General features: G+C 38.4%; 1 protein-coding gene across 3 annotated transcripts in view; it reads left to right on the top strand.

The window, feature by feature from the left end:
- The window catches only part of LOC125266916 (proteoglycan 4), a 136,707-nt gene that overhangs the window by 28,492 nt on the left and 81,915 nt on the right, over positions 1-26,300 (top strand). For 2 of the 3 annotated variants that reach the window (XM_048188045.1, XM_048188042.1), the window contains exon 2: positions 9,401-13,177. In XM_048188045.1, the coding sequence (XP_048044002.1) occupies positions 10,230-13,177 (2,948 nt within the window). In that variant the 5' untranslated portion in view covers positions 9,401-10,229. The remainder of the gene's footprint in view (positions 1-9,400; positions 13,178-26,300) is intronic. The other variant, XM_048188044.1, reaches the window with a different exon arrangement.

Raw genomic sequence — 26,300 nt, 5'->3', positions numbered from 1 at the left:
CCATTCTGCTCTTCATTGCAGTCGCTTGATTACGTCCAGTTTCTGCGTTCCTGTAATCTCTCATTTCTCATCTTCAAAGGAATTCCGCTGGCCTAATTTGGGAAGTGAAATGAAAAACAATTAATATTATCAAGTGCCTGAGTTTGGTTGTAATTTTGTCCTTAATTGACCTTGCGTGTGGCCGCGGCTGGCAACGTTTAATGTGTCCAGGTGTACGGCTCAGTGAGGCTGTCACAAAGCATGTGAGTAAAAGCTGCAAATAAATATTCAAATGTATTCATAACTTATTTACACAGAGTGAGCACATTATAAATGCTAATACACCCCCATGAAACACTGCCTCATTTTTTTTGTGCTTACAGTGAACAACTACTAAATGGTTTTGATGGAAATGTAAAGCTTGTACAGTGTATTGTAATGTGACTGCTAAACTAAATGCATAACAGCAAGTATTATTTACCCGACATTCAAAAGAGCATTTCTCAATCCGGCATCTGCGCCAGGATGAATCACACACGGGAGCATTTGAACTTCCGGAGAGGCCACGAATCCGCCACTGGCATTGAACTGAACATAACATTTCATCATTTGCAGAAGCCAAGCAGAACTACATAAAACAGACGGCAGCAGCTAAAGAAGGTAACACACTTTTACTGAGTTCAGTCGAGACAGAAGACTCGTTTTGCTTTTGACTTTAAATAGATCGATTTTAAATTGTTGTTGTATGAGCTGCGCTCAGAACCGTTGTAAGAAACCATTGTGCTTAAAGGGTTAGTTCACCCAAAAATGAAAATTATCTCATTAATGACTCACCCTCATGTCGTTACAAACCCGTAAAACCTCCGTTCATCTTCGGAACACAGTTTAAGATATTTTAGATTTAGTCCGAGAGCTTTCTGTCCCTCCATTGAAAATGTATGTACGGTAGACTGTCCATGTCCAGAAAGGAAATAAAAACATCATCAAAGTAGTCCATGTGACATCAGTGGGTTAGTTAGAAGTTTTTGAAGCATCGAAAATACATTTTGGTTCAAAAATAACAAAATCTATGACTTTATTCAGCATGGTCTTCTCTTCCGGAATCCTTTCCATTGAATTGATTCCATTGGACTCTCGGACTAAATCTAAAATATCTTAAACTGTGTTCCGAAGATGAACGGAGGTCTTACGAGTTTGTAACGACATGAGGGTGAGTCATTAATGAGATAATTTTCATTTTTGTGTGAACTAACCCTTTAAGTTGTTATACTTTTTGGCAACTGTTACTATTTTTTTAACTGTAACTATTTATTGAACGCTATGGTCTTTTATCGTACCGTTGTTTTAGAAAATAGCCTAAATAGTGATATAAGAGGCAACATTGTGTTGTGCATAAGAACACCTCTGTGTAACGCACAGCCTGTTGTGGCCTTTTGATTTAATAAGCCCTGAAACAATAGCCATGAACTGTTTTTATTTTTTTATTATTTTTTAATGTTTCCTGAGGTGCACTTATAATGTTAGCATCATATTTGCATATTTATTTTTTTACATTTTAGAAATAAAAGGCTATTTTCGACCCTGATTTTAGCCCTCTGATTTGAATGCTCTGTTTTAAGGGGCGTGTCTTAAATGTAAACGCCCACTGCTGTGATTGGCTAATATATTTGCATATGGAATATTACATGTGGAACTCCCTCGAAAACTTTTACTACGTTTGTAGAGTGTCTGAGTCTGACTGTACATGAACCATTTCATATCAGAAATCACTGATCACAGATCAGGCATTAGAATTAAGACGGTTACTTACATGTTGTTGCATTACTGTCGGGTCCATATCTTACAATAAACATCTGTTTGCTAAGCCTGCACAGACTTGCGACTGATTTACCAAAAAATCCATAGTGAAATTTAACCGAACAAACAAATAATTCTCCACTAAGACATTCACATACTTGAAAATAAAGAACCACTTTCCTAGCATTAGGATAATGATTCAGAATTACAAACCTTAATTTTCGGACATCACTAACGTGCCAGTGGGCGGGGCCAAAGATGCAATGATGTAGAAGTAGGTGTTGATCTGATTGTGCAGAGGCGGTCTTTTGTCTCACTATTACGTCATAATGTGACAAAATCTGAGATATTTTTGAGTTCTGAAATTTACAGGATGCTTTTAGTACAATGACCTCCTACATGTCAAAAGATCAAAGAAAATTTGATTTCTCAATTCATGACCCCTTTAAGCAAGTCTGTGAATTAAAGTCCCTTTTAAGGAAAGGAAGTCTGTTCACTCGGCAACGCCTCCGTGCAGATATTTTGGGCATCAAGACCAAGTCCTATCTATTTGAATGGGGGAATCCTGAAATCTCAAAAACTGCTTGGCGAACTCACAATTAAGTAACATCTTTCAAATCAGCAACAAAATCTGACATGAACTGCCCCATAAATGTTGTTTCTTATGCTCAAATAGCATTAAAAAAGTTATTTTTGCAGGCTAGACAAGACAATGCGCATGTGCAGTACTAAGCGCGAGTCTCAGGTTTCTGTGGGAACCGGCAGCTGCAGTGACGTAATGACTTTATCAATCAGCGTTTGGCTCTTTTACTTAGAAGGCGGGACGAATTCCGCCAAATTGCGTGTTGCAGTTTCTCCCATTCGCAACTAATAAGAGTGAACCGTCTTTCTATATCTATAGGCTTTGATGTGAATGCAGATGCTTTTAGCTATACACAAGCTTAATTTCATGCATCATTACTTTTTAAAATGTGGTGTATTCTCTTTTATAATCAGTTGTCTATTCCAGAGTTTGAGGAGAATCATGCTGGTTTAACATCAGACATTTTAAGGATACCACCTTGAGATCTGAAGTTTGTTACTGCAAGACTAATGTAAGAACGCATTGAATATCGGCAGTGCATTGACCAAGCGTCCAATCGCAAAATTGCATACAATTTTTTTCAAATTAATTTTATTAAATACATTTGGTAGGCACTTGGGTTGATTCTATACTATGACAGACTCATATTAACATAATCTCGTTACTTATTTACAGATTAACTTTTAGACTGTTAAACTTTTTAAATTAGGGTTGCAGGCATTAATTTTGAGATTAATTACACATTTAAAAACATTCAGTTTAAACAAAGTTAATGCATTCACCTGATTTGACATTGCAACTTTTGTTCGTTTATTCTGTTCTGTCTGTTCTGTACAAGCCCCCAATTATCAAGCTATATTACTTTACAATTGCTAAGCTGTACCAAGCCAGATTGATCTTTGGGCTACATGGAGATAACAGGTTAATAATGGAGCATGTTTGGTCTTTTGTCTGAGGCTCCAGTGGTGGTTGAACCTGAAGAGCTGCAGTAAGAGATTTCAAGAGGAACCCGTAGTTTAGCTGAGTGAGAGGCAATCAATGATGGCGTGATTACCTACATAAAACTAAAGGTGTAAGGTGGTAGTTTGTGCTTTATTCTTTTTCCCGTGAACCTCTGTGCTCAAGGATCTTTTGGCTTTATTTGAAAGTAAGTATGAAGGCATGAAGAAATTAAAGGTGCCCTAGAACTTTTTTTTTTAAAGATGTAATATAAATCTAAGGTGTCCCCTGAATGTGTCTATAACGTTTCAACTCAAAATACCCCATAGATTTTTTTTAAATCATTTTTTTTAACTGCCTATTTTGGGGCATAATTAGAAATGTGCCGTTTCAGGGTGTGTGGCCCTTTAAATCTCGTGCTCCACACCCCAAGAGCTCGCGCTTGCCTTAAATAACATAAAACATAAAAAAAAAGTTCAAACAGCTAATATAACCCTCAAAATGGATCTTTACAAAGTGTTCGTCATGCAGAACACGTCTAATCGCATAAGTACAGTGTTTATTTAATTCTGAATGAGTTTGAGGCTGTGCTCCGTGGCTAAAGCTAACATTACCCACTGTTGGAGAGATTTATAAAGAATGAAGTTGTGTTTATGAATTATACAGACTGCAAGTGTTTAATAATGAAAATAGCGACGGCTCTTGTCTCCGTGAATACAGTAAGAAACGATGGTAACTTTAACCACATTTAACAGTACATTAGCAACATGCTAACGAAACATTTAGAAAGACAGTTTACAAATATCACTAAAAATATCATGATATCATGGATCATGTCAGTTATTATTGCTCCATCTGCCATTTTTCGCTATTGCCCTTGCTTGCTTACCTAGTCTGATGATTCAGCTGTGCACATCCAGATGTTCTGCCCTTGTCTAATGCCTTTCATAATGTTGGGAACATGGGCTGGCATATGCAAATATTGGGGGCGTACACCCCGACTGTTACGTAACAGTCGGTGTTATGTTGAGATTTGCCTGTTCTTCGGAGGTCTTTTAAACAAATTAGATTTATATAAGAAGGAGGAAACAATGGAGTTTGAGACTCACTGTATGTCATTTCCATGTACTGAACTCTTGTTATTTAACTATGCTGAGGTAAATTCAATTTTTGAATCTAGGGCACCTTTAATATATTATAAACATTACATCATGATTGTCTGTAAAGCTGCTTTGAAACGATGTGTGTTGTGAAAAGCACTATAGAAATAAATTTGGCTTGACTTGAACATTGAATGTGTCTTTGGCCATGCAAAAGGTTCTTGAGTTTTGCACTGCTAAGTCATAGGCTATGTTCAGAATAGCATACTAACATGTAACATTTACTGTCTCTGCTGTAAGTACAGTAGTATGTATACTAGGGGTGTAACGGTACACAAAAATGACATTTCGGTACGTACCTCGGTTTTGAAGTCACGGTACAGCATTTTTTCTCTCTTTTTTTATTAAACAATGTTTTACTGAACCAACTGTGTCTCTGTCTTTAAATGTATTCAATTATAATTAAAATTTTCTTAAGGATAAAAAAAAAAAATCTATCCCTGCTAATGCTGTAAACCAGGGATGGGCAACTTCAGTCCTGGAGGGCCACTGCCCAGCAGAGTTTAGCTCCAACCCTAATCAAACACACCTGAACCAGCTAATCATGGTCTTTAGGATTAGTAGAAAGTTATAGGCAAGTGAGTTTTTATCAGGGATGGAGATAAACTCTGCAGGACACTGGCCCTCCAGGACCAGAGTTGCCCATCCCTGCTGTAAACTATTAGGGAGCCCTTACTTTCACATTATTATAATGAAGTTTACAATTAACAACAGAGCCCAAATAATTCAATTCAGTTGCTATTTATTTTTAGATATAATCATCAACACTCAAATAATAATAAAAAATGTATGTATTGTAAACATGTAAATTACACATAAGGCAGATTTTTCATTAACTTCTGTTTCTCCAATTCATTGTAAATATTGTCATTTACACAGTGCCTGTCATAACTTGTTTTCATGATGAATTTATTTAGGCCTTACATTAATGAACAGGTTAAAGGGTTAGTTCACCCAAAAATGAGCGAGCAATGACATTTCCTCTCTCAAGATCCATTAATGTACTAAAAACATATTTAAATCAGTTCATGTGAGTACAGTGGTTCAATATTAATATTATAAAGCGACGAGAATATTTTTGGTGCACCAAAAAAAACAAAATAATGACTTATTTAGTGATGGCCGATTTCAAAACACTGCTTCAGGAAGCATCGGAGCATAAATGAATCAGCGTGTCGAATCAGCTGTTCGGAGCGCCAAAGTCACATGATTTCAGCCGTTGGCAGTTTGACACGCGATCTGAATCATGATTCGATACACTGATTCAAAACGCTACGATGCTTCCTGAAGCAGTGTTTTGAAATCGTCCATCACTAAATAAGTCGTTATTTTGGTTTTTTTGGCACACCAAAAATATTCTCGTCGCTTTATAATATTAATATTGAACCACTGTACTCACATGAACTGATTTGAATATATTTTTAGTACATTAATGGATCTTGAGAGAGGAAATGTCATTGCTCCCTATGCAGGCCTCACGGAGCCATCGGATTTCAACTAAAATATCTTAATTTGTGTTCTGAATATAATTAATATATAGGCTAATAAAGTGCATTTATTTACCAAAACCATTCATTTCTCTAGCGAACTAACAAGCTGTGGACACTGAATAGCTTTTCTGATGTAAATGTAATATTAGGTGACATATTGTTTACTAACTGTTTTACTGACATCTTTCCGCGGTTGAAACACAGAAACACATGATTACACGAGATATGATACGTTTCAGTAAGTTGTACTGTATCTTTCAACATACCTTCATGTTCATTCATGTTTATTCTGTAGTAGTGAAGAGGAAGGGATGATTGTGTTCACTCGTGCTCCGCGCTGGTGTTTGAACTGAGGCACCTATAAAGAGATCTGTCACGCCACATCAATGAGCATCAAAACGGCATTTATTGTTTGAATTTTGTGATAAAATGGTCAGAATTTGACAGATGGCACTTTGTTTCTAATTGAAAGTAACAAAACACAGATCTTATTACGATTATTGGTGGTTAATGCTGGTTAGGCTAAAAAGCATTACTGTGCGCACCCCCTTTTGGATTGGGGTGTGGATCACCTTTGACTGACTGTATTCGTCGTCTAACTGCATGAACCAAACTGTGATGTCCGTATTGTGACGGTTCGGGATGAGTACATGTACCTTTACACCCCTAATGTATACACAGTATATATATTTTCTCTATGCATGAATACTCGTTTTTAAACTGAATATACATCTTTACAATTTGATTAAACGTTTAATATTTTAATACCTAAGTAGATAAAGACACTGAGTCATTCTGAGTCAAATCAACCAAATTTCAGAAACTTCCCCGGCTCAAATTTTTGATTTTGTTAGTACTTTTTTCTGTCGAAAGACAAACATAAATAGTGATGAAAGCCAAAATATTAAATGTCACAGATGTATATTTACTGAGTAATCGACTCTTTTGTAGAGGGGGGTCAAAATGACAATTTTCACCTGAGATTTGGAGTCAGTTTACAGGAGTGTAAAAATGACTTTAGAAAGATGGCAGCATCATTATTTTATTTTTACACAGAGATTGGTAGGTCTATTAGTAAAATCTGTTAATTTTAGCAATCTCTGTTTCATTATATGCCAACGGTGACAATTCAAAATGCCTTTGCCTCAAGTTTGCATGCTTGTAACTCAAGAAATATTAAAGATATCTTAATATCCTTTTAGATTCTGGTTTTTAAAGGGGTTAATTTTGAGTACCTATAGAGTAGTAGTGCATCCATCACATCTCCAAAAGGTCTTTAGTTTATCATATTTATAAAAGATACATACATTGTACCGAGTCTTTCTGAAAACAGCCGAGCGCCTGGAGGCGTGCTGTGTGAGCGGAGCTAAAGAGTGACGAGCATGTGCAGCTTTTGCGTAGTGATCTTCTGCAAGCTATCAATGGTCAGCTAAACAAATGTATTTAAACACACACAATACACCATCACATTATCCCTGGATAACTTTTGAATCACTATAATGAATATAGCATATAGTGAATGATGAATAATGAATTTATGAGTTCACTACATTTGTGTTGTTTACATTATGCACTTAGGTGCCTATTGCCAACAAAACAGACATTTGAAGCAGTTTTACTCACCACCTGCAGTTCCGACTCCTGACCGGGATCATTACCGCTGTGACCACTCCATCTTTCAGTTTCAAAGGATCTGTAAATCCAGTATAGAACTGGGTCTAGTTTATGAAACTATAAGCACCGATCCTGAGGGCTCGAGCAGCCCCGGAAAAACACAAGATATTCTCCATTCATTTTAACCAATAATAAAGTGATTGCAACTATCAGTTTCTGTGGTTATTTTAATAACAAATATCGAGAGCGCATCAATGTAATGCGTGAGGACAAAACTCTCAGCTCCTCTTAATGCTGGGTTCTTTGGGAAGCAAGGTTATCTTTCCCTCACAACCAAAAACACAATTCACTGTGACATTGTTGATTTCGTGAAGTCCTGTGACCTGTGCAGCGCTGCCGACGACTTCCGTAAAGCCGAACACGCGTTGATGGGCGTGTTCTTGCTCTCTCGCTCTGGTCGACGTGTGTGTGCACACACTCTTCCGGGAGAAGTGCCCGTACAAGGAATTCCGACTATTATGATGTCACACAGCCCCATACTCGAAAAAAGACCGCAAAGTTTATGAGCATTTGGAAGAGTATTTTTTGGCACAGAAATACGCCGTCATACGTCCAACTCATGTTTTGAAACTTTGGCCATGTTTAGCATGAGAATCCAACTCTTTAACAGTGTAAATAAGTCAGAATACATGAAATAGCATTAATTTAACAAACTTTTGGTATCTTCATTTTAAAGGCCCTCAATGGTTCAGTCCCAGAGATATGGAGATCTTAATGTGGCTTCATGAGTAAACTGGTAATTTGTACACATTTTCAGTGGTCAAAAACCAATGTTGGTCACTTTGCATACAGCTGATACTTTTTTATTTTAAAGAGGAATATCTAAAAAACAAATCATGTTGAAACTAGAAATGTATCTATTTTTTTCCATCAGCTCAATTGCATAGAACATACCTGAGTGATATAAATATTCTTTTTCCAAAGTTGTCATGCTTGTAACTCTAATTCAAGATATCATAATATCCTTCTGGATTCAAGTTGTTGACACAGAATGACCCCACTGTATAATCAGAAAGAAGCTATTCCTTTCAAAACATGGCCATAGGCTAATTAGCACTTGAAGCTACTGTTTTGCTGCATGACATATACAAGATATCAAGGTGGAGGGCTGTGACATGCTAGTAGTTTTGTTGAGTAAGATGTTCTGTGCTATGATTCAATCTGACTGATTCCCCATCTGATGCATATACGTGTACCACAAGACACGTACACAGACATTTAACATCCTCTCATGACTCAGCGGACTGTGATTGTCTGATCACTGACAGAATGCAGTGCCTGGTAACAGTGACAGTGTGAAAGAGTGTGTTCAGAATTCCCTGAGGCGATCAGCTGTCATGCTTGTGCTTCCATGTGCCAGGGGGGTTGCTTAAAGACAAGCCAAGTTAATTAGCGTTGTCAGTCTCTACCCCTGAATATCTCTTAGTCTGCCCCCTCTGAGACACCACTGAGTTAAACACCAGCCCCAAAGCTACAGACAAGCTAAAAGTACTCTCAATATCTTCCGTTGTCATACATTTGACCCTAAACTATTCTTATTTCGTAGACTGCCTCACCAGAAAATGGAAGGAGATCAAAGACTTGATAATTGAAGGGAACTTATGAAATCTTAGCTTTTTTGAGGTAGTTTTATACTTGTGTAGGTACTTCTGTATGTCCTCGGGTAAGAACCAACTTATTGTGTGTGTATGTGTTTGACAAAGATTCAGAAATACAAGCCTTGATTTTGGGACATTACTGAAACAACTGTCCTTTTTCTGTGTTTCCACCTTGCTCAGATGTTCCAGTTCCATTCCTGTCAAAAGAAAACGATGAGGTGAACGACACAAGCAAAGAAACTCAAGGACAAATGTGAGAGATAAAGTCAACTTGAAGAAATGCGTTGCCCAGTCTTGGCCTGTCAAGATATGCTACACCAGAGAGGACTGTGCACACAAGCTTTGAGTTGGAAAGTAGGGCATTAAAGGTGTCTGGATATCCTCTCACTGGTCAGCCTGAAAACTGTATCCTATTAACATTTTATTTGCCTTGATGTTTTTAGGACAAGCATGGTTACAGCTGCTGCGGATGTACACCGTTAGAGCTATGTGTCATGAGATTTTCCTCTTGGCTATGAAACCATGATGCAGACTTCTGTGACATACTCGCAAGCCTACCCTGCCAAAGTTTCATGCTCTTCAGGACTTACACAAAGAGAGTTTCACCAAGGTTGCTCATTTGAGTGTTTAAGTGCCCCTTTGGACTAATGGGGCTGAAGCTCAGGATACACCCAGTCCCTCTTTTGCATATAAAGACACTTGCTTATAAAGACTCTTCGTGCCAAAATCAGAACCTACTCTGACAGCATTACCACAAAGACTTAAACAGAAACCCTCAGTCATGTGACCTGAGGAAAGGACCAGTCACATGCTCTGCTGCCATCGGCTGGTCTATTTTATTTTATTTTTTTTGTTTGTTTGTCTGCAGCATTTACCATGTTCGGAGTTTGCCAAATGTCAAATCTACTGTGTGCTATAACTGATTTTTTTTATCTAATGAATTGTTCATTTACATTTGACTTGTGAAAGCAGACAAAAAACCCACACAGTCAAACTTTTATTTACATCTATGGTCCATAAGCTACTCTTGGATAACATGGTGAGCAAAGAGCCCAACCATTTGCCAACTGTTCACAGCCACAGCAATGGCAACCCAGACAAAACACCCACCACCGTGACTGTGCGCTCAGTGCTCCTCAACCGGAACTCTCCAGATATTGAAAGCAGACTTAAGCGCAGACGAAACCGTACGCAGCAGGTACGCTTTAAAGATTTAGAGGATGACAATGAGTCGAAGGATAAAAGTGAAAAGTTGAGGAGTAAGAGTCCAACAGAGGTTCCAAACTGGCAAAAAGAGTTAACAAATGGGCCGTCGCTGGTGGGAGCGGTCCGTGGGGACATGGAAAAGACAATTGGAGCTGTAACAGCGTTTCTAAAGAGAGCACCACCGCACCCACTTACCCCTGGGCCTACCAGACGCTGCTGGGTCCCAACGCAACCATGTTCGCTCACACTGCCGCTGCCAACTCAGCCATGCAGGAGTACAGCCATCCAAACCTCACCCAGTTTGCAGAAACCTCCCTTGCTCTCTGCCACACAGACTCGCAGTCACAGCTTGGGGGGAGGCTGGGATGACGAAGACTCCTCAGATGAGTTGATCGCAAAGGTCTGCATTCCACCCTGTAGATCACAGAAGAGTGCTGTCCAACACTGTACCCCCGCTGAGCAATCAAGGTGCCAGAAAACTGAGGACAATCAAACTGCCTCTGTGGGTACAACAACACAACTACAGCCATCTCCCCCTGTGCCACAAAAACAGTCTAGAAGGAGAGGGAGGAGGAAATCCTTAAACAGAGCAGCAAGTGATCCTGGGAAGCATGAGCCTCCTTGTACTTCTCCAACTAAAACTGTGCACAGAAGCCATCAACATTCTAACCAATCCAAGAAACCCACATCCAAAGCTGTGGCACGCAGAACTTCGTCAGATATTGTGCCACCACAGCGTTCCCCCACGCCCAACACAGTTCATAATACACAATGTAATGTCTCTTTCACACAGACTGAAGCTAGCAGTGATTCAAAAATCCAAACTGTCCCAGATAACACGGCCTCCTTGCAAACAGCAGAGGTAGATCCTGCATCTTGTCCATCTCACACCACACCACCTCCTTCCAAAGAAACATCACAATGTTGCCCACCACAGGCTGCTGCAGAGAACACCATTTTGACCCCTACTGTACTGGAGCCTTTGTGCACTACCACAGCACAAGTCATGTCCACTGACACCACACACGGGCAATCATGCATGTCTCCTGCTGAATCTACAAGGCGTTGTTGCACACCTGCAAATTGTAAGACTCCCCCAATACCTGATTCCATTTCAGATTCACATACAGATCCCACAACTCCTGCTCAATCCAGGCCCTGTTGCCAGACATTGGAGGAAACCATTCCATGCTCCACCAATGCTGGCTTCAAGACAACATCCTGTTCTCAAGGAGCACCTGCAGTCAACTCTACGTTCTCATCCACACAGCCATGCCAGCAGACTCCAACACAATCCATGGCATGCGGTAACACCTCCAATCAACCCGTGTACTCTGTGATATCTCCAACACAACCTGTAACTTCTATTCAGTCTGTGCCAAGCTGTGATATTTCTAATCAGAATGAGCCATTGGTTAGGACCCAAACCCTTCCTGTGCAGACAGTGCAATCTCCTATGTCAGCTACACACATACCAACACCTGTTCACCCCATATCATCTTGTAAAATTCCAGTGCAGTCTATACCATACTGTGTCAAAGACAAACCAGCAACCTTTGGCTCTCCTACTCAACCTGCAGCATCTCATAAGATTCCTACACACACCCTCCCTCACAATGTGATTTCATTTCCTCCTGAGCCACACCCTGTCTCACACTTTAAGGGCCCCATTGCAGCTGTAGCACACGCCATACCTATTGCACAAACTGCAGTACATTGCATTTTGGATCAACAAAATGTGGCAACCCATGTGACTCCTTCCATACCAGTTCTGATTTGCAGCCCTTCCACACAACCTGCACCAGGTAAAGTTTCAGTTCAAGCATTGCCACACTGCAACTCTAGTAAGCAAAATGCAGTGTCTTGCAGTAATCCCTCTCAAATCGTGCAACACTTTAAGACTCCAAATCAAACAGTATCACACTCTAAATCATTTCCACAAAATATGTCACCCATTCTCTGTCCACGTGAGGCAATGATGTATGTTAGTAAACCCCAAGAAACTGTGCTTCCCTCTGCTAATTTCAGGCATTCCTTACCACCTTATGCCTGCCCTCCCCAGACTGCTTTGCTGTACACTAACACTGGGGTGAGCCCTTCCCCTCCTCAGGCCTTCTGCTGCACTCAGGACAGACGAGACAGGAGAGAGTTCATGCTTCCTCCCCCACCTCCTCCTCCTCCTCCTCCATACACCCCCCGCAAAGAGGGCTCCTCGACTCCAGGACAGCCCCGCAAGCCTCCTGTCCCCAAAGCTGAGAGCAACAATGCTGAAAAGGACAGAGTGAAAACTGGGGTAGCAAAGCCAAATGTTGAAGCAGGAACTCACCATCAGGCAGGTGAAACCCCACCTCCTATCCCTCCCAAAACTAAGGCAAGAGCTACAGTGAGGCCCACCTGTTTAAGCAGCCGACGGGCGATCCTCGGCCCAGAATCCCAGTCCAATGCAAATCACTTGCCTCCTGCTGCGGGGACGAATCCCCAGGCCCCCCTTGGACCAGCGGAGGGCCAAGCGGACACACTGCGGCAGGTGCAGGAGCTACTGGGGGGGCTCATGTCTGGGGCTAAGTGTAAGCTAGACCTGGCAAAGGCAAAAGAGAAACTGTTTGGCCCAAACGGCCCTCTGTACGACATTGGGGCTCTGCAGTCTCAGCTGCATAGCCTGGAAGGGGTGTTGGAAACCAGCCAGAACACCATCAAGGTTTTACTGGACGTCATTCAGGATCTGGAGAAGAAGGAGGCAGAGCGAGATGGGTGAGTAAGCGAGTGAGTCAAGGAATAACCCGGTAAGACAGAAAGAAAGAAAAACTGTGAATGCCAAAGCATATTTTGTTGGTAAAGTCAAGTGGGTAAATTCTCTTCTTTTTTTGTGGCTGGTCGAAAGAGGAAATGAGTGAGACATAAACAGCAGGAAAATGTTCCAACCCTCTGTTTTTGACCACAATCCTGTGTTGATTGTCATTAACATGTTCCAGCAGTAATAGCTGTGATGCTTTTTAAACCGCCCTCCCATCTGTCCACTCATCAAGTTCATCACTGAGGGGTATGATTTTCATAAGGAAAGCCTTGTAGCTTGTCTTCATGCTGAAAGACTTTCCAGGTTTCTTTAGAATATAAAGAATGTGCCAACAACTTTTATTTTGAAAAGTCTCAAGGATGTTTTGTTGCTTTACACACAAAAAATAAAAATGTTCCCTGAATGTAATTAAATTAAGAAAGCATTTTCTGTCAACGATATTAAATTAAGCCTTAAGTACATGGACGAATGAGTTAGATATGGAGAATGGAGATATTTCCAAAATGGATTTCTGTACTTATAGGTATAACAAAACGAGTAAATGCAGTCCCAAGTAAAAAGGATCAAGTCAATTTTCATTTTACAAATTTAAATTTATTGCACACAGTGACATTAAGATATGTTTAAGAATTATGTTGGAATAGTTCATTTAAATTAACTAAACTGATCAAGCCATAAATATAGATTTTTGTGTGTGCCAATGCATTTATTATTATCTATAACATCATTTTAACAGCATAATTGGTGATAAGCTTAGTATGCATGTGTAAATCTGTCATGTTATTGCAAAATTAATCAAAACAAAATCCTTAGCCTCATTATCAGCCATCAGCTGTTCACGGGCCATGAACTATGAAAAAACGTTCAGCTCTGCGGTGCCCTGTCAGACACTGCTTAAACACAACTGAAAGTTTATTTTTATGAATTGAGTAAGAAATGTACATAATTATGGTATGATGGCATAATGAGCATCATAAAAGCTTGATGATTAAGGAGACTTTTTGATATCATGTGTCTGTAATGAGGTAGGGTTACTCAATGATGGGGATAGTTTCTGAAAGGAAAGCGCCACCAATTTCATTCTTCTACAGCAAAAAATTCAATTTCCAAGATAAAAAGCAATAGGCTGAAATCCTTTAAAAATTCATGTCTGTGGCATACTAATGATGGACCAACCGTGCACTCAGATCTCAGATAGTGGCTCTGTGTTCTTTTTGGCACTTACTGGCTTGATCTTTGTTGTTTATTTATATCTTATATAAGCTGCTGCTTTATAAGCTATTTCGTATGTGGAAAAATAACATGTGTAGTGATTTTATTTTTATTTTGTAGCATTTCTTTTTTGTAGCATGCCTGTTTTTTGTTTCCAGAACTAGCTGAAGTGAAATGACATGCCATGAGGCAGAAACATGTAATTTTCCCATTCTTCAAATATGATCTAAATGCATTTTATTTCAAAGCATTGGCATTTGCTGCGGTAGTTGCAAAGTTGGATTGCAGGCTACTGCAGAAGATACTGACAGTCACCACAGATTATTTGGATTGGAATTATTTTGATATCTTTAAATGTCTTGATGGTGCAAGTCACAGGTTATGTGGTCTGCGGGTTATCTGTTATTTTACAGACATATTCCCGAATCAACATTCGCTGAACAACATTCTTATCAACCAATCATAATTCCACTACCCATACAATCAGAAGACTATGATTGGTTGATAAGTATTTTGTTACACAAGCAACAAAGGACATTGATCCAGGAGCATCTCATTGGCCCTGTATTAAGATGTGATTTGGTCGATCGGATCACAAGTGGACGACACTAAATACAGGTGTAAACGAGGTCTAAATATTTTGAGCTTATCCACTTTCGACCACTTCCAGAGGTAGTCGAAAACGCATTCGACCAGATTGTTTTCGTAGACGCTCGTGGTCGAATGCGTTCAAACAGCCACAAAAGAGGTGCATAATGGAAAGTGCGCTAGCCAGATGGGATTTAAACTTTGTCGGCTGAAGACTGAAGGTTTGAATATATAAAATGTGCCAAGCACCAGGGCTTAAAAATGAAAAAAAAAAAAATCAATCTGTTCACTTCAAGCAATATCAGTAACATTTCTGTTCATGTGTTCCTTCTGTAAAACGGTTTGATTAGAAAAAAATACCAGCCTATACTGTATACAAGAATTTGAAAAAACTTTGTAACGTAAGTAGGTCCTCAAACTGTCAGCAAAACACAGATCTCCAACATTCGCTGGTGAAAAACCTTGTAACTCCAATTGAGCTCGATTTTGGTAAAATGTTAACAATATAATGACACATGCAAGTGTCTCACCATACATAAAGCCACAATAATAATGAAAAACTTAAAAACTCCTGAGATCCAAAAGCCATCGACTTACCTTTAATCAGGGTTGCCAGGTCTGCGCAATAAAAGTAGCCCGATGGCCTGTCAAAAGTAGCCCAAAAATATCCCAATGCGATTTTCTTCGTCGGGCGGCTGAATTCTCCATTGTATTTGTACATCTGGGGGGTGTTTTGAGGGTGTTGGAGCACCGAAATCATACATATGGGGGTGGAAATCAACCCACAGAAAAAAATTAACCCGCGGCAACAGCTTAAAAGTAGCCCAATATCGCAGGAAAACCACGTACTTGGCAACACTGCCTATAATGACATGAACAATTGAGCACGGGCATTTCACTAACGATTCGTCAACATCACATTTGCATACACCATACTATTTGAATTCATGACTGGTAGACTGCCAAATTAAAACATTAAACAGAATGATAAAATAATGTTATTAACAAGGAAATTTCAAATAAGCATTTCTGTTCAGAATGATTAAACTTGATTTCATTTTTGTTATTATTTATGTTCCTGTTAAAATTTTTGTTTTTAATCCTTGAACCGATTCAGAGCCAGTGTTGCCAAGTCCATGGCTTTCCAGCAGAATTGGGCTACTTTTACTCCGTTGCCGCGGGTTGTTTTTTTAGTCTGCGGGTTGATACCCCCACCCCACCGAAACTCAGTTTTTACCAGGGAACCGCCCTGAAAAGTGATTGGGCTAGTTTTGGCTTGTTTAATACCTCATATTATGGAAGTAAAAGGGTTGTGAATATCATTTCATGTCGACTTTAAGCTTGCATCCTCGTGGTTGGCTCAGAATGTAAACCTTGGACCAGTTAGGCTGTATATGGACTAACACATCTGAGTATATTACAGAACAGCAACAGGTTTTCTTCTTTTCAATTAGTTTTGGTACTCTAGTGAAGTAACTCCTCTGGGCAACATAAATCTTGGAAAAGAAAATTAACTTATATGTCTTATTGACTTCTAGGACTCATTATAGGTCAGTAAATGTATGATGGTGAATATCAGAACTCACAACTAGAACAGTAGAGCTAAAGTCACTCAGCCGACTCTGCCCCGGTTCAGACATGACTCGCTTAAGAGAAGGTTTCCAGAAGACACTATGGCCTACATTAGGGCATTTTCTTGCTTTTGCGAGGGTATTTACAGAATGCAGAAGTGGGACAGCGCTCAGGAGATAACACAGCTCTGTGTACAGCAGAGGGAATCTCTGTTTTTTTTTTTTCTTGAACGACCATGCAACACAAACAGAGGCAGATATCAACATGCTGTCACATTTTAAATATACAGATATGTGCAAAACATCACTTGGAGACAAATAGAAATTCTGTAGCACTTTTCTTAAAGATGCCATCGAACGTTTTTTTTACAAGATGTAATATAAGTCTAAGGTGTCCCCTGAATGTGTCTGTGAAGTTTCAGCTCAAAATACCCCATAGATCTTTTTAAATTAATTTTTTTAACTGCCTATTTTGGGGCATAATTAGAAATGCGCCGATTCAGGTTGCGGCCCCTTTAAATCTCCCGCTCTCCGCCCACGGAGCTCGCGCTTGCCTTAAACAGTGCATAAACAAAGTTTACACAGCTAATATAACCCTTAAAATGGATCTTTACAAAGTGTTCGTCATGCATACTAAATGCATGCGACGGATTATGTGAGTATAGTATTTATTTGGATGTTTACATTGATTCTGAATGAGTTTGATAGTGCTCCGTGGCTAAAGCTAACATTACACACTGTTGGAGAGATTTATAAAGAATGAAGTTGTGTTTATGAATTATACAGACTGCAAGTGTTTAATAATGAAAAGAGCGACGGCTCTTGTCTCTGTGAATACAGTAAGAAATGATGGTAACTTTAACCACATTTAACAGTACATTAGCAACATGCTAACGAAACATTTAGAAAGACAGTTTACAAATATCACTAAAAATATCATGATATCATGGATCATGTCAGTTATTATTGCTCCATCTGCCATTTTTCGCTATTGTCCTTGCTTGCTTACCTAGTCTGATGATTCAGCTGTGCACAGATCCAGATGTTAATACTGGCTGCCCTTGTGTAATGCCTTGAACATGAGCTGGCATATGCAAATATTGGGGGCGTGCATATTAATGTTCCCGACTGTTACGTAACAGTCGGTGTTATGTTGAGATTCGCCTGTTCTTCAGAGGTCTTTTAAACAGATTTATATAAGAAGGAGGAAACAATGGTGTTTGAGACTCACTGTATGTCATTTCCATGTACTGAACTCTTGTTATTTAACTATGCCAAGATAAATTACATTTTTAATTCTAGGGCACCTTTAAGCAGAAACAACAATTCAATGGTTAGTTCACAGAAAAAAGAAAATTCTGTCGCCATTTACTTACTCTCATGTTGTTCGAACGATTGTATCGTCAAGGTTGGATATACTGAAACATTTAAAAGATTTAAAAGGTATGATGGAGGGGATGATTTTCAGTAAATCACATCTTTAATTTAAACATCTTCATTTCATAAATTTCTTAAACTTCAGAAGACAGAAAATCTTCCATATAAAAGTCACATGGACTGCTTTTTTACCTTCATAGCTTGACATTTATGGAAAACAAAAACATTTTTTATGCTCCATGTAGGAAAGAAAGATTTGGAACAAAATGAGGGTGAACTAAGAATTAAGTAGCAAAGGCAAAAAGGATCAATTTTGATTTCATGTTGACTTGTTTATTTAATCTTTTCATGTTAACAGTATGTACGCTTTGGAAATAAACCCAGGTTAAAAGCAGTGCTACACCCTTTTAGAAATTAAAAGTGTGAAACCAGACTCAACACGAGTCCTCAGCTGAAATTCAAAAGAATGTAAATCCAAGATTTTATCGTAGTGTATAAAGCCTTAGAAAGTAATGATTTTAAGTGTGGATCATTTGAGGCAGTTTGCTTCATGCGGCCTATAATGCACACCAAGATGTTTGTTATAGCTGACGAAGGTCTGAGAATTACCACTTTCTTGTTCCTTTGAGAATGCTCAAACGTAATGTGCAAAATTAGCTCCTAATTGCTGTGTAGTATTGCTTGCTTGCTTTGTTTGTGACTCCTATTTTTGTAATAACATTGAGAATGCCTATCAGGAGTCTTAGAAAAGGTAGAATGAAAAGCAAACTAAGTTTTTTGTATTCTGTGACCAAACACAGCTTAAACTATTGTTGTTGATATTACATTTTCACACTCACTACTGTGTATTACTAAGTCCTCCGTTTCCATACTTTCTCACAGCCGTGTGTTGTGTATGTATCATTGTAGCATCAGCAGCACAGCAGATCTATTCCGCCAAGGCTACACATATCAGCATCGTCTTATCCATTACCATGCCAAACACTCCGAGAGTTATCATGGCAGAAATTTGAATTGAGCGAGCGTTCACCACCGTCATTGAATGTTGTTGTGTTCTACAGAGTGTTCCTTTCTTGTTTTTACCTCCCACACCTTTGGGACTTTTGGGCTAATTTGAGTAGGCGTTGACCATAAGGCCTTGTCCAGGATCAGCGTCCTCTACCCCAGTCCTAATGGAATCGAGAGGAGGAAACTGATCCAGGATCAGTCGATCCAGGGTTATTTTACATCAACACAGATGGTGGTGGGTGAGGAGGCTGTTATCCGAGCCTGGCGTGTGGCTCATTCGAGCCACGTCAGAGAACACAAACAAGGCCGTGGATCAGCCAGGCTCCTGATACCTCTAAGCTCCTGGCTTACGCAGCCATCGGAGTTCTGGAGCGGCCAACAGAACAGATTGGATAATCAGACGCCGCTGCTGTCAGATGTAATCGAGCACAAATGTGAGGTTTAATGGATAATGTTGTTTGGTTAACGCAATTCGCCCATCTGGAAATGTGGTCAGCGTTCTGTACGCATGTGATGTTTTGATTTTTTTCCGAAACACTGTAGAAATACATTGAAGAAGAACGTGTCTGAGACCACATTGAGAATCTGGGATGTTCTTTTATTTATACCTGAGCAGAACAAATATAAGAAAATCATAATCTAAAATTAAGATGAAATATTTGAAATGATGCACTGAAATGACAAACTTCAGCTTTAACTCGTTTTGTACAGACAGTCACATATTTTATTGAAGGCAGTCATGATGGAGAACATGATCATCAGGGGTTGTTCATGTCAATTATTAAAGTTGTCCTTGATTATGTTTTCACTTTTTTAACTGTAGTTTAGTGTGTAATGTTGCTGTTTGAGCATAAACAACATCTGCAAAGTTTCGACGCTCAAAGTCCAATGCAAAGGGAGATATTTTCTTTTACAGAAATACAACAAACCCCACAATTTACATAAACTCTGCCCCTGAGAACCCCCAAAAAAGGGGGTGAGGCCATGTTGGGCTGCTTTAGAGAAGAGGAAGAGTTGTTGTAGTAGAGTGTTGTTGCCGTGCTGTTTTACGCCGGACTGCTTCACAAACGAGTGTCAAGTCAACACTGGATTTGCACAAAAGATTAACATGACGGCACATGCTAGTCGATGAGTTGAATCAACTCCACAGCAACTACATAAATTTATCCACTAACTATTCAGAAACGTCCAGTTTCATTCTAAAAGTTGTAACTTCTTCCTGAGTCTCTCCATCAGTGTCGACGCCGGTTTGAACAATGTAACACTGTTACTGACCCCCTACTGGCCCTCTCTTCTGGAAAGGGGGCGGGGAGCAGCAGCTCATTTGCATTTAAAGGGACACACACAAAAATTACATGTTTTTGCTCACACTCTAAATAGGTACAAATTTGACCAGCTATAATAAATGATCTGTGGGGTATTTTGAGCTGAAACTTCACAGACACATTCTGGGGACACCAGAGACTTATATTATACCTTGTGAAAAGGGGCGTTATAGGTCCCCTTTAATGTAAATTAGTTGTTTTAATTTAAATTGATAACTTTACTATAAGGGTCCATTTGTTAACATTAGTTTACATTACATTAGCATATTTTAATGTTAATTTGAACATTTACTAATACATTAACAAGTTGTCTCTGTTAATAGACATGTATTTTTATTAACTAACATTAACAAAGATGAATCAGTAGTGTAACGTACGTATTGCTCATTGTTACACTGTAAAAAAAATCCCAGTAAAATTTACAGTAAAAAACTGGCAGCTGTGGTTGCCAGAACTTTACCGTAAAAAATACAGTATCAACGTAAAAAAAAAAATCTGTTACATTTACGGTAAAACAACGTATTTCATTAACTGATATAATGTTAATTTACCAACCTAATGAAGTACTAATATCTGTTTTGTACCTTTATAATACACTGACAGTCACCAAACACAGTGGTGATGAGAGTCACATGATGAATCACAAACAGCTTATTCACAAGCTGAGGAGGACAATACTAACATATAGAAGGTGCACACAGTGTCATTCACACACACACTAAACACCATCATGGTAACATGCATGACATTTTAAAAATGCAATAAACATTAATTTAACAACATTAGATGTAACATAAAACCCGAATGTACATAACTGATTAGAAAAAAATGAGAAAAACTAAGAAGAAACAGAGTTATTTCAACGAAAATATATCAAATGTGAAGTGTCACGCAGGGAATTGTGGGAATGTCAATTTATGTTTTTTCACTGTAAATTTTACAATGAATTGTTATTTTTCACTTCCAAAAACTGTGAATTTAACGGTATTTTACCATAAAATTACATTAAATGTACCGTTAAATCTATTACAGTTATTCACCGTATATAGTACGGAAGCTTTCTGTAAACCAATTGACAGTGTTTCACCGCAGCATTTTTACAGTCTTTTACTGTTAAAATCACGGTCATTTTTTACAGTGTAGTTAATGCAATGAGACCTAGTTAGTTAACTAATGGGACCTTATTGTAATGTGTTACTATTTAAAATGTTATGCTGCTTAAATCATTTGTAAATAAAAAGTTTTGAAGTTGAAAAAGTTTGAATTTGAATGCAAAATTGAAGCATGTGGTCTCAGACTTTTGATCCCCACTATATTTGACTGAGATTAGATTTGACTGTGTTTTGTTATATTCATTATGTACACTTTTAGCACTACATTTTTGTTTGTTTTCTCCTTGAAAACCCTTTGTCTGTTCCAGTAGCTCATTCTGTGAGTGTGTTTTGTTTGAGAGCGATAAACAGCCCTCCGTTTGACACTCTCCCTCCCACCCGCTAAACATGACTCAGTGCGCTGTAGTCTAGATCTCAGCAAGACACAAGCTCAAAGTTAACATTTGAAAGTTAACACCTGCATATTAGGAAACTCTCTCTCTTTTCTCTCCTTTAAAACTCCACGCTTGCACGGATGTAAATTTCAACGGCTGCTCAACCAGTTTACAGCTTCACGAAATGACAAACAGCTCACATTTGAGGACTGAGGATGTTGCGATATAAATGCTGTCATGTTCATTTTTCTTAGCAGTTACAGATAACCGGTTTTGTTTTATACAAGGCTTATGAGCGGCATTTTAGCTGCCTAGCATTCATATATATATATATATATATATATATATATATATATATATATATATATATATATATATATACACACACACACATATATATGCACACACGTGTATATGTTCATAGATTTTTTGTATATGTACATACATTATAATAAATTATTTGTAATGTATTTATTAGTCATGTAAAATTGCACATACAGGTAATTAATGATTAAATATCACTCTTCCTTGTGTTTATTTTGTGACAAACAGTGTGGAAGACTTGCTTTGATAACTAGATTTTTTTCTTTCAATTTTTTACATCTTGCATTAAACATTTTAAATCTAACTGGCTATAATGGCCGTTTAGTTTTAATGATCTGTTTTCTGATTAAAAAATCCCTTTTAAGCCATTTCCAACCAAATGTGTTCATACTGAGAAAAGCATCAAATAGCAAGATATCCAAACAAAAAATATCAAATATCGAGAGTCGTCTAGTGGCCACAATCAGGCTGTAAATTGATATTATATAAACTGCATTTCTCCACTGAGCTTCTAGCGTCTGTGATAACAGCAGAACCCTTTAATCTGTTTGGTGAAATGGTTTGCTCTATTGATCCATAGTTCGGATGAATAGATTCAGGCTTGATTCATTGCCACCAGGCCCTGTTTGCACTTCCTAAATGGTGTTTATCTTGTGGCTGTCATGTGGTGTAACTGCAGGTTTACATAAGAGGAGCCAAGGAGTATGAAGTCAATTACCCTGCACCTCCACATCCACTTTACAACACTCAGGTTATTTATCTGGATAGTGACTCCTTTAAGTCAGAAATAAGTCAGACATGCCATGAAAGAGAAACAGAGAGCACAGATACATCTAAAAAGGATTGCTTCAGATGCTTGCAGCGGTGATACTGGTGATGCATTTGTAATAAAAAGACATGGCTATGGTAATATAGCCTTTCTTTGAACCATTTTCCTTTTTACAATAGGTCATCCCTCATTTTTTGTACTGGTCTTTACAGATTTAGCTAACTTCTGGGGGACATTTTTCCAGATATTCTCTGTCCCCAAAAGTATATCTAAATCAGAAAGACAAATACACAAAACCAGCTAAAACACACTCAGACAGGCTTTCTGTGGATGTCAATACAAATGAAATTTGTCTAACCAAAGATTTATTCACTTACAATGTTTGAGCTGTATTTAAAAGTGCTGTAAGTAGACATTTTTCTCCAAAAACCCAATCAAAATTTATCCAGGGATGACATCAAAACCCATAAGACTAATTTGTCCTTGGTTATAAAACACCATAGGAAAATCTGGAGGGAACCAGTAGTGAATTAGTCTTCCGGGTTTTGACGTCATCTATTGACAGGCACAGAATGTTTCTGATTGGCTAGTTTTCTGATTATCTAAAATGCATAGGCCATGACCCAGACCTTTTGATTGACAGGCTCAGAATGTTTCTGATTGGCTAGTTTCCAAAATCTAATGTCTGTCAGGTATAGTGGTATTGTACGAGTGATGTATGTGTTCATATATTTGATTGCCACTTTCTATGTCATTGACTGTGTAAACATGATTTTGAACATGCCTCTATTGACCAGTTTTTATTTTTAATATGCTGTCAAAATCAAAGGATGAAACAGTATTTTTTTAGTTTTTAAAAAAAATACTTTTTTATTATTTTTTTTAATTAACGGTGGTGTTTTTATTTATTTATTTATTTGTATCTTTGTATTATTTTATGTTTCAAAAATATCTTACTTTTAAAGCCCCCCTGTAGTCAATAATTTTATCCCTTAAAACTTATCTTTGATCACCAAAATGACTCTATGAATCAATCTATGAATATGCTAATTAGCCCCGCCTCCACTCACTTGCGCAAGCTCAAGAGATCCACTCGGTCAGCTTACTTACGCTTCACAATGGTATCGTGCTTTACAACGTCGGACACATAATGGTAGTTAATATGATTAGCCTTTTGCTTGACTACAGTACGTTATCAAACAGCTAATAATGTGTTGCTAATGTTACACAAACCATGTTCCGTTCGCCACGTCAGAGTCAGACCGCTGCCTTCTAACAATCAGTATCCTTACAAAAGGCTTTGAACACATTATCGTCAATGGAGAGAGACATATAGTCTATCATAACATCGTAATACACACCATACACGCTATATTGCTAAATCTACCCAATTTTTCATATCACAAAAAAATATATCGGGAGAGCGGTCATAGTTAATGATGTGCTAAAGCCCGCTGACACGTTAACGTGTTTGGTTACAAGGTAGCTTGTGATGTAAGAAACACCAGCGATTTTAAAGGTGCCATCGAATGAAAAATTTAATTTATCTTGGCATAGTTGAATAACAAGAGTTCAGTACATGGAAATGACATACAGTGAGTCTCAAACTCCATTGTTTCCTCCTTCTTGTGTAAATCTCATTTGTTTAAAAGACCTCCGAAGAACAGGCGAATCTCAACATAACACCGACTGTTACGTAACAGTCGAGTTCATTAATATGTACGCCCCCAATATTTGCATATGCCAGCCCATGTTCAAGGCATTACACAAGGGCAAAATGTCTGGATCTGTGCACCGCTGAATCATCAGACTAGGTAAGCAAGCAAAGACAATAGCGAAAAATGGCAGATGGAGCAATAATAACTGACATGATCCATGATATCATGATATTTTTAGTGATATTTGTAAATCGTCTTTCTAAATGTTTCGTTAGCATGTTGCTAATATACTGTTAAATGTGGTTAAAGTTACCATCGTTTCTTACTGTATTCACGGAGACAAGAGAGCCGTCACTATTTTCAATATTAAACACTTGCAATCTGTATAATTCATAAACACAACTTCATTCTTTATAAAACTCTCCAACAGTGTGTAATGTTAGCTTTAGCCGTTAGCCACGGAGCACAGCTTCAAACTCATTCAGAATCAAATGTAAACATCCAAATAAATACAATACTCACATGAATCGATGCATGCATGCAGCATGAATGACGAACACTTTGTAAAGATCCATTTTGAGGGTTATATTAGCTGTGTGAACTTTGTTTATGCTGGTTAAGGCAGTCGTAAGCTCGGGGGCTGGAGAGCGCGAGATTTAAAGGGGCCGAGCGCTGAATCGGTGCATATATAATTATGGCTCAAAATAGGCAAAAAAATCTATGGGGTATTTTGAGCTGAAACTTCACAGACACGATCAGGGGACACCTTAGACTTATATTACATCTTGTTAAAACTGGTTCTAGGGCACCATTAAACCACGTTTTTGAAATTGTCTTTAGATTACTGCAAGGAGAAAATACTCAGCAATGGTGTTGACTTATGAATTTTTGGTTTGTCTTAAAGCATATTAAAACACCACATAGACATATAAACAACATTAAAAACTTGATTTTCACCACAGAGAGACTATTGTAATGTGATAACAAAGTGGATAAATTGTGAGCAGTGCAATGTGAGAATGTGAGAAATTTTTTTCCATCATTAGTTTACAGCAGTCAATGGCACCTTGCAGTGTATTTATTTATTTGTGTGTTTGCTTATGAATATTATTTGCTTATTTATTTAAAAAATATTATTTATTTGTATTATTTTATATTCTAAAAATAGCTTACTTTTAATATTACAAAGTGGACAAATTGTGAGCATCGCAATGCCTGTCTTTTTTTCACCATAAATCATAGATAAAAAATTTAAAAAATCCAAGATTTGTTTACAGCAGTCAATGGCACCTTGCAGCGCATTCAGAAATGTGAAATGCAAGGTTAAATGTCCAAGCAAAAATCACTCCAGAGACATATGTTTATCCAACACTTAGTGTGGTTTAGGGGGCAAACAAACACACACTGATGCTCCCGCTGTGGCGGTAAAGACACCGTAATTAATCACACATGCCCCACAGACATCCGTTTAGTGCTCGTTTCTCGCTCAACAACTGCCACCAAGAAAGTTCCATCCATTTCCATTTTGTTTAGTTAGTTGTTTTGTAGCACATCGCCAGAGGATTTCATTACACTGCTTTTGGTCACCAAAACATGGAGTAAAGTACATTAACAGTCACTTGATTACACAGAGATTATGGTCTGCGGTCAATAACCATTGTGCCCTACAGCAATGCGCTTAGTTCCAAGGGGACGGTCCCTGCAATTAGTGTTCTGCACACCGCTTTCAATAAACGCACCTGATAAATGGCGAATAACTAAA

This window comes from Megalobrama amblycephala, linkage group LG4, assembly GCF_018812025.1.
Source record: "Megalobrama amblycephala isolate DHTTF-2021 linkage group LG4, ASM1881202v1, whole genome shotgun sequence".
Taxonomy (NCBI): domain Eukaryota; kingdom Metazoa; phylum Chordata; class Actinopteri; order Cypriniformes; family Xenocyprididae; genus Megalobrama; species Megalobrama amblycephala.
The sequence above is the reverse complement of the archived record's forward strand: the minus strand, read 5'-3'. Positions and strand labels throughout refer to the sequence as shown.